This window comes from Ipomoea triloba, chromosome 9 (genome assembly GCF_003576645.1).
Source record: "Ipomoea triloba cultivar NCNSP0323 chromosome 9, ASM357664v1".
In the NCBI taxonomy this organism is placed as follows: domain Eukaryota; kingdom Viridiplantae; phylum Streptophyta; class Magnoliopsida; order Solanales; family Convolvulaceae; genus Ipomoea; species Ipomoea triloba.
Window position 1 is genome coordinate 10,596,114 of NC_044924.1, and position 10,158 is coordinate 10,606,271.

A 10,158-nucleotide genomic window follows, 5' to 3' on the forward strand; every position below is an offset into this window, starting at 1 on the left:
CACAATGAAAGATTATTTTTTTTTGTGGTTTTTTGGTGAGGTAGAGAGAAAAGTGTGTAGGAATGAATGTTTTACTAATGTGAGCTTTTTTGTGGAGCCCGCATGTGTGGGAACCACAAAAACTCAGCAACTCTAATAATGTGCGTTTTGCATGCAATACGTAAACGGTAGCGCAAACTTTTTACTTGTATTTTTATTTTTCTTTCCTTTTCATGAAAATATAAAGACTTTTTATGTTTTGCGTGAACTACATAAACAGTAACATAAACTTTTTATTTTATTGCGTGCACTACATAAAAAGTAACATAAACTCAGTTTTCCTTTATTTTTTTTTTCTTTTTTTAACTTTTCTTCTACTCTCTTATTTGGCACCCACCCCCAAAAATAAAAAATCAAACAAAAAATTGTGACCATTGTGGTTGCATTTATGATGCAATAATCTACAATTAAAAAAATGAATTCTTCCTATTTAATGTAGCCTGGTCCATATTGCATCATGGATCATAGTTCATTATTATAATATTGTATGTGTATTAAAAATTTCGGTGTATCAAATATGAGGGCATGTTTATTATAACAATACTGTACTATAGGTTCATTAAAATTACCAAAGACCTTGTGGTCTAGTGGCATCCGGTGTCATGATGGGAGTGAGTTCGAGCCTCAGTGGAGACAACTGCTGACTCTTTGTGCTTCAGAGTAACAGAGTCAGTAGTACTCAAAAAAAATTGTTCAAATATCTCAATAAAATCATTTAAATGACACTTATATTAGTATTTTGTTTTCATAATTGTGTAATGAACTTATAATGCTCTATTTGACACGCTTAGCTGAATAGCTAGTAGCTAATAAGCTAACTTATTGAAATTAAAGTGTTTGGTAAAATTAGCTATTAAATAATATGACAAGTGTAAAAAGACATAAAAAGGACATTTTTATAAATGTATATATTCAAATTTAAATAGTGATATATATTACAATATAAATATATATATATTTCACATTTATGATATAGCAATTGATAGACATAGGACCACGTTCTCACTTTCAACTTTGTGTGTTACTTCAAGTTTTTAAAAAAAAAAAAAAACTAATACTTAAGTTTTTAATCTTTAACTCAAAACTCATAAGAATATTTCTTTAATTTTTCCTATACCTATACATTAGTGGGTGTCAGGATTCAACATTTACCACTACATCAAAAGTTATAGGCTTATAACTAGTAGCGAATGCGCAACTTTATTTTCATATACTTGCTTAACAATCAATACAATATTTTGATGAAAAGATGTTGGGTTGGAATTTACCCTTAGTTGCCAATCGTCATGACATCGTCGACCAATTCTTTTTGTAAATTAATATTTTAATAAATTATTGTTGTTATTGTTGTTGTGTGAATTGCGCATCCAAGTCACTCTCAGGAATACTTTAAGGTCAAAAACTTATGATGAGGATTTGGAAGATCAAACGACTGCACTTGAAAAATAAAACATGAGTTAATACCATCTGGAATCTTTCGAATATAATAGTTTTGTCACGTTTAGTCCTAAACTTTCAAATTGATCATTAGTGATCCTTCAACTTTCAAATTATTACCATTCATTGTCCAGGTTAACCACCAATGGCGTTGTCCAGGTTAACCACCAATGGTCCATAAAGTATCAAATTTTTACCACCCATGGTCCTTCCTAGAAGACCGCGACTGGTTAAGTTTTGAAAATTGAAGGACCATGGGTGACTAATGTAGATTACGGATGGTAGCAATTTGAAAGTCGAAGGAATTTAAAAGTTTAGAATTAAACTGACAAAACCACTATACTGGAGGATCCCATATGGCATTAACTCAATAAAACTTCATATAAAAAAAAAAAGTACCTACAAGGGTAGTAGTTACAAATAAACGATGGTCATATATTTAATTTTTTTTTTTTAGAAATAGATATTTAGTAGTGAGAATCGCCATTGACGAGATTTTACTTTTCGCCTCACCTGAGAAGTTTACTGAAAAAATTTACCTTTCGGTCTAACATTTTCCCTACATTTTGCACTTTTTGGGTGTCTAAGCTCGAAAAAAATAATATTATTTTCAATGATAAAAATAATATTTAAAGTGATACATAGTGGTTGATTGTCTATGAACATAAAATGATAAAAAATAAAAAGTATATATAAGTATTTATGAATTTACGGAACTTAGGGTGTGTTTAGAAACTCAGAAAATAATTTCTGGAAATCATTTTCTGGGTTTCCAGTGTTTGGCAACAAGAAAAATTTAAAGTCAATGGAAAACAACGAGTTGGTCAATGGAAAATAGCTAACATTTTCAAGAAAATAATGTTGGGGAAGTCATTTTCCGTTTGTAGCAGTGGAGCAGCCAATCACCCCCCGCCGCCGTCGTCACCGCCACCCCACCACCACCATCACCCACCTACCACCATCTACCTCTCCCACAACCCCCACCACCCCACCACCACCCACCCACCACACCACCACCACCCACCACCTCTTCCACCTCCACCACCCACCACCACCACTCTCACTACCACCACCACCTCCATTGTATATTTTAAATATTTAAAATTAAAAATAATTATGTTCATTTTTTAGAAAATGAACCAAACACACTAAGACAGTTTTCTGGAATGCAACCAAACATTAGAAAGGAAAATGTTTTCTGGAAAATGAGTCCAAACATTGGAAAGGAAAATGTTTTTTGGAAAATGAGTCATTTTCCAGAAAACATTTTCCAAAAGTCATTTTCCTACTTTTCAAACGCACCCTTATTGTAAAACTTCATAGGAATAGTTTGTATGTTTAGGTAGAGGGAAAAAGTATACAAAGAAAGTTAAAAATTTTGAAGTTGGATTGCGCGATTTTAACTATTTATATTTGTAAGGAAAAAATGTATAGAAATCTTAATTTGATAGAGTCTAAAAATGAAAATAAACAAAAATGAAATAAATAAAAGGGTTTTTTTTTCCAAAATGGTCCCTCGACTATTCTCAAAATGGTCTCTCAATTATTTCTCAATGTTTATTAGGCTAACGATAGGTAAATGGACGAAAAAGCCCTTCATTTTAACACTGATTAGACGAAATATTTAACGAAGGACCGAATTTGGTGAGTTTTTTGAAAGTCGATGGACCACATTTGGTGCCATTGAAATTCGAAATGCAAAATTGAGAACGAGCAATAGTCAAGGGACCATTTCAGGAAAAAAAAAAAAAAAAAAAAACTCTTCTCAAAATGGCCCTCCAATTATGACATTTTTTTTAATTAGTTTCATGACTTTTAGTTACATTCAAATTGGTCCTCCGACTATTGAAATTTAACATTGGTCCTTTGTTAGCATTGACGTTAAAATGGAGGGTAAAATGGGAAATTCACCTCATTTACTCCTTTTTAATTATATTACGACCCCTTTTTTTTTTTTTTTACAAATCGAGAAGTTTTTTTTGTAAAAACTAGGTACTCCTCTCCTCAAAATAGTTCATCTTCATATTCAAACTTCCCTCACTATGAAGATGTTGTCCCTGTAAATTTTTGTTAGTGTGGCACGCAATGGAGCATCATAACTTCGTGGAGTAATGAAAATCTCAATTGGAGATTCTGGGTTTGTGGAGGAAGCAATGCTAGTCAAAATTATTCTCATTTTATTTTTTATTTTTAGAGTAAATTACACTTTTGGTCCTATGACTATTGAGATCTTGTTAATTTCAGTCTACGACTTTAAAAACTAACAATTCAGTATCCTAACAATTCATTACTCGAAGAAGAAGGAGGAAGAAGGAAGAACCTGAAATGACCATATTGCCTCCAAATTAAACAAATTAAAATGGATTAAAAGATTTCGGCGATAATTGATTGGTAATTTGGCCGGATGGACCAAAATTGATAAAAATAGAATAGTTAGGGTATTGAATTGCTAGTTCTTAAAGTCGTGGATTGAAGTTAACAAGACACCAATAGTCATAGGACCAAAAGTGTAATTTACTTTTATTTTTATTATTAGTTTGAAGGTTTTATATTTAGAATTTACATTTTTAGGGTATACTTAATCAGGCCATTCTTGAAATTCATATTGGGGGATCAAACCATTCTTAAAATCCACATCTAACCATATCGTGTAGAACAAGCTACTCAGATTATTATTCTTCACTTGTTAGGATGTTTTCTCTTTCCTGACACAACGAAGAATAAGGTGAAGTTCTTTTTTAAAAAAATTGTGTAAACACCTTTGAAGGCTGCGGTCAGTATAGTTGGGCATCTGCGGTATTATCATGTTTCTATAGGTCAATGTGTCGTGCAGCCGACTTTAAGTCATCCACAGCTTGCAAATGTCTCGTATCATTACAAATATGGGCAGGGGAAAGACTGCCTATGGTGAGGCCGCAAGGAATATTCTTTTTGAACAACCTCGGTGATTTTCCATATGGAGCGATGTTAGTTATAATATGTTAATTTTTTTAATTTTTCGAGTGATAATTGTTCTCTATTACTTATCATAGTTATTTGGAATGTAGGTGATTTTGTCCGCATGAATGGCTGATAGTGACGACACACGTGATCCGTGGATATAAAGACTAATTTGATTAGTGTACAGATAGAAAATGATCTGATATTGTTCGTGTTTTTTATTTTGTAATTGTATTTAGCCATATATATAGTTAATAAATGGGAAAATGATCAAATAGGTCATCGAACTTTACCTAAAAAGTCAATTAGGCTCTCAAACTTTATAAAGTTGCAATTAGGTACATAAACATGTCAATTTCGTTCATCAAGGCCCAATCACCTGTTAGTGTCCTGTAATACCAAGTCACTCAAATTCTAGCGGTTATCCAGCAATAAAAATCGACCACGGAGAACAAGGCCTGCCGGAGAAGGCGACTGACTAGCCGCCATCTCCGTCAACTAGAGATGACTCCCGGAACGGAGAAGGCGACTAGTAATGGTCAGTCGCCTTCTCCAGTCGATCGGAGATGGCGATGGTCGCCATCTCTCAAGGACAGAGAAAGCGACCATTTTGGTCAACATCTCGGTCAACTAGAGATGGCAACTGGCCGCCTTCTCCATTCTGGAGATGGCGGCCAGTTTGGTCGCCGTCTCCAGTTGACGGAGATGGCGACCAAAATGGTCGTCTTCTCCGTTGACGGAAATGGCGACCAAAATGGTTGCCTTCTCCGTTGACGGAGATGGCGACTGCGAGTCGCCATCTCTGAGGGACGAAGAAGGCGACCATTACCAGTTGCCTTCTCCGCCCTTGGGAGATGGCGGTCAGTCGCCATCTCCAATCGACTGGAGAAGGAGACTCGTCAGTCGCCTTCTCCATCAACCGAGATGGCGACTATTAGTCGCCATAGCCTTCTCCGGCAGTCTTTGTTCTTCGTGGTCGATTTTTGTTGTTGTACAACTGCCGGAATTTGAGTGAGCTGGTATTGCATGTCACTAACAGGTAATTGGGTGTTAATGAACTAAATTGACATGTTTATGTACTTAATTGCAACTTTAAAAAGTTTGAAGGTCTAATTGACTTTTCAGATAAAGTTCGAGGGCCTATTTGACCCTTTTCTCTTAATTAATTGTGGTTTTTTTTTGTTTGTAATGTTGACAGTTTGAATTTAAGTCGTATGAGCACGTCTTGTGATATCTGCCTTATTATTGTCACGATGGAGCGGGGATGTAGACTTCACGGGTGCCACTAATAGTTTTTTAAGAATAATAGAAACAATTATATTAAGAATAATGTTAAACTTATCAAAACAACATAATAATTTTAAAAATGTAGAAAAAATGTTTTAAGGGTAGACACGAAAATCACAATGTTAATATATAAGGTGCCCAAATTTATGTTCTTATATAGATAATTGTAGTTGATGAGCTATTATATATTAATCTCAAGTCTTATATGGTACATATTGCATGTACAAATAATACAAATTTGTTGTATATAATCATTTTCAGTCTCCGGAAATTATGTGAAGATTAAAACAACCAGATTAATCTCATCCATCAATTTGTTTTTACCCATTCAAACAAAAACAAAAAAGACCAGAACTTGCTACTATATATACCAACAAGTCATTGAAATATAATTGTGGAAAAAGTAAGGAAAAAATAAATTAAACAGTATTTTTGAGGTCATAAACCAATTCAAATTTATTGAATTGCATTGTTTATGATCTCAAAAAACAACATACCTTTAGCCTAACGTGCTGATCATCACTGCGTGCTGCCATGGCACCAGAATTGCAAGCCTCATTGTTGATTGTGTTATGTGCATTATTGCCGTGTGTATTTGGCGGCGATCCACAAGGTGGATGGCTGGAAGCTCATGCCACCTTTTATGGCCCCCCTGCGGGAACCATTGGTATGCATGCATGCATTCTTTTGTTTTGTTTAATCAATGTTCCTAATTAGCTTTAGGAGTGTTTCGTAAATAGCTATTAGCTTATTAGATTAATGGGTTTAACTAGTTAATAACATTAGCTGTTTGTAGAATTACATGTAAAATGATTTTCTCAAAATGCTGATTGAAAAAACTATTACTACGTATTATGTAGGTGGTTCCTAATTAGCTTTAGGGTTGTTTGCTAAATAGCAATTAATGAGTTTAACTAGCTGATTGAAAAAACTATTACTATGTAGGCGGTTTCTAATTAGCTTTAGGGTTGTTTGCTAAATAGCAATAATGAGTTTAACTAGTTGATAACATTAGTGGATTGCAGAATTACATGTAAAATGACTTTCTCAAAAAGCTGATCGAAAAAACTGTTATTACGCAGGCGGGGCTTGTGGGCTTGAAGAGTTCAAGCAAACCTATTCCCCATACACTACAGCATTGAGCCCGGCATTGTTCAATAACGCAGCGAGCTGCGGAGCCTGCTACGAAATAAAATGTGTAAACACCACAGGGCAATGCAAGGCACCCCAAAAGTCCATCACTGTTACAGCCACCGATCTTTGCCCGACCGGCGATGGGAAATGGTGCGCTCCGCCGCGCGCACATTTCGACCTATCCATGCCTGCCTATCTCCGAATTGGAGAATACAAAGCCGGGGTTATTCCGGTCAACTATCGCAGGGTTCCGTGCATGAGAAAAGGAGGAGAGCGGTTTACAATATCAGGACATCAGTACTTCAACCTCGTAACGGTGTCGAACGTTGGAGGGAGCGGAGATGTTAAGAAAGTGGAGGTGAATGCTGAAGGGGATGAGAAGTGGACACAGCTAAAACGGAACTGGGGTGAGAAATGGGAGACCAATGAAAAGCTGTCTGGGAAATCTCTGACTTTCAGGGTCACCACAAACGATGGGAAAACAGTCACTTCCCAGAATGTCGCCCCCAAGTCGTGGCAGTACGGCCAGACATTTGAAGGCCGAAACTGATAATTCTGGTGTGCAGTTCAGTGATCTATTTGACCGCTATTCCAATATATATATATATATATATATATATATATATATATATATATATATGTAATGCACATGCATCACATCAGTTCTAAAATGGTTGTGCATAATTCTCTGGTGTAAATGCGAGGCAGTGTTGAAGTAATTTCCTTTCATTTTTTCTGCTCTGGTGAAATATAATACACTCTTCTACTGCTCCTTTATTTAACTCCAACGCCGTATGAACAAAGTCAACAAACTAGTTAGGAATGCATTAGGCTACCCAACGAAGTGAAGTAATTAAAGACTGAAGAAATTTTCCAAAATATTTTCTAAATTTTAGTTTTGAAAAAGACTTATGTTTCAGCATCATAATATAAAAAAAGGGATAAATTGTTAAATCTAACACATAAAATATATTATTCTAACTAATAAAATACATTATCTTATCCTAGGGCTTCGATTCTGACTTCGATTGAGATTAGATTTATATATATATAGCGTATAAACAAGTGAATGGACAAATTTGTCCTTCATTTGACCTCAACATAACCAAAATTTGATGAAAGGAAGGAGTAACATTGGAAAAAAAAATTGAAAGTCAAGGGACCAATTAAAATATCAATTAGGTCCCAAATAGCTTGTTCAAAATAGGTTTAAAGTCCCAAATCAAACATAGGACTAAAATATGCTCAAATTAAATGAGAAAGCAAACAAGCTACTTTAATAGGCCATAATGACTTAAATTAATTAGGATCCAAAATTTAATGATATATTCTATGAGTTAATAATATCATATATTGAAACTAGTACTTGTGAAAAATGAAACTAAAATCCAAGAGTCATATAATAACATATATTGTCAAATGTGTGGAGTGTAATTAAAATAATACTTTAGCATTATTATATATAATTACTTTATAGCATTATTATAATTAAACTGGTGTGTAGAAAATGAAACTACAAAATTGAGCTCATACAATAATATATATTGTCAAATAAAATTGTAGTAAATTAAAATAATACTTTAGTATTACTATAATGAAACTAGTGTGTGAAAAATAAAACTAAAAAATAGAATAATATTGTCAGATGAAATTGAAGTGTAATTTAAATTATACTTAATTTTATTGAACACATTCCTATATTGACTATGGTCGACAATAAAAATTTGCCCAACATGCATCATTGGGCCTTGAACTTGACCCATAAATACATATTGCCTTAAGCAAAACTCATCTTATAATCGTACCATGGCCTGTGTGTTCATTAATGAAAAAGAATGAGGCATTTTTATGTTACGATTACTATCGTAAAATTAATAAATTTTCTTTAAAACATCAAAAATACACTATACACTTGAAAAATTCAGACATGTCACGTGAGGGGAGTTGGTGGCGATGGATTTGATGTGATTAAGTTGGGGTACGGTGGATCGGAGGGTGTGGGTGAAGGGTACAAAACACTGATCCAAAATACCTATGAAAAATCTGACATATCCCTAGTTGGAGTTTTATTTATGAGTTTTACCATGGAAGACGAGTTAAACTCTTTAAAATGGAAGAAAAAATACATAGTAATTGTATTTTGATTGGCCGTACAAATCTAAGAAAAAAAAACAGAGAAAGATAAAGATAGCGTAAATTCTCCGACTAGATTGGGAAATTTGTGACACAACTCGTTCACGAAACATGAAATCGAACACGAAAATAACAGGTTATTATTTTCCTAAACGTTTTTTGGGTCATTAACGAGTTGACCCATTGCACAATGATGTGTTAGTTGAATATATATGAACTAAGCAAAAAATAAATAAATAAAGGTATCAGTTGAAGGTGTATAGGTTGTCCATCGCATAATAATGTGTTATTATGATGAGAATTGAATATAATGTATGTATTGAATTCAATAATTACAATAGTGTACGAGACATGTATATATACAAGAGGAATCGTAAATAGACTAGAATTGATAATCCTAACATGACTCATATACATAGAGTCCTAGTACTCCCCCTCAAGCGCAGGGTAGACTGGACACCTGTAGCTTGTCTCGCAGAAAGGTAAATCTAGGACCTGGTAATGCATTCGTAAATATATCAGCCAATTGATCTTTGATTGAAATAAAATTAACTTGGATATCTCCGGATGCAACCTTATCTCTGACAAAATGGTAATCTATTTCTACATGCTTGGTGCGAGCATGAAAAATAGGATTTGCACACATATAAGTAGCTCCTAAATTATCACACCATAGCTTGGGTACAGGAATGTCAGGAACCTTTAATTCACGTAATAGTGACAAAATCCAAATTACCTCAACACAGACATCCGCCAAGACTTTGTATTCCGCCTCTGTAGAAGATCTAGCAACAGTCTTTTGTTTCTTACATACCCACGACATCAGGTTTGTCCCAAGAAAGACAACATATCCACTAGTAGACTTACGATCAGTGGGGCATCCAGCCCAATCAGAATCAGAGAAGGCATGAATTTCTGTAGACATGGACTGTGTCACACGCAAGCCATAAGTAAGAGTTCCTTTAACGTACCTCAACACCCGTTTTAGTTGTTCCCAGTGTGATGTTGTAGGTGCATGCATGTACTGACAAAGTTGGTTCGCTGCAAAAGATAGATCAGGCCTCGTTACTGTGAGATACTGCAGTGCACCTGCCAAACTTCTGTATTGTGTTGGATCATCGTGCAACTCTACAGTCAAGGAGGGAGATTTCGAAGCAGAGACAGGTGTAGCTAGAGATTTACAGTCAG

The 10,158-nt window shown here is 34.7% G+C and overlaps 1 protein-coding gene across 1 annotated transcript; it reads left to right on the forward strand.

Moving 5' to 3' along the window:
* Positions 1 to 6,116: 6,116 nt before the first annotated feature.
* LOC116030858 (expansin-A9-like) lies at positions 6,117 to 7,586 on the forward strand. Its single transcript, XM_031273210.1, has 2 exons — positions 6,117 to 6,370; positions 6,786 to 7,586. Exons 1-2 carry the CDS (start codon positions 6,238 to 6,240, stop codon positions 7,385 to 7,387), a joined length of 735 nt encoding a protein of 244 aa, XP_031129070.1. The 5' UTR covers positions 6,117 to 6,237; the 3' UTR covers positions 7,388 to 7,586.
* Positions 7,587 to 10,158: the final 2,572 nt, after the last annotated feature.

Bases quoted from the DNA above. Each gene is read 5' to 3' on its own strand.
- LOC116030858 (XM_031273210.1), top strand. From the start codon at position 6,238: ATGGCACCAGAATTGCAAGCCTCATTGTTGATTGTGTTATGTGCATTA. The intron at 6,371-6,785 runs GTATGCATGCAT...GTTATTACGCAG, and splicing joins CCCCCCTGCGGGAACCATTG to GCGGGGCTTGTGGGCTTGAA.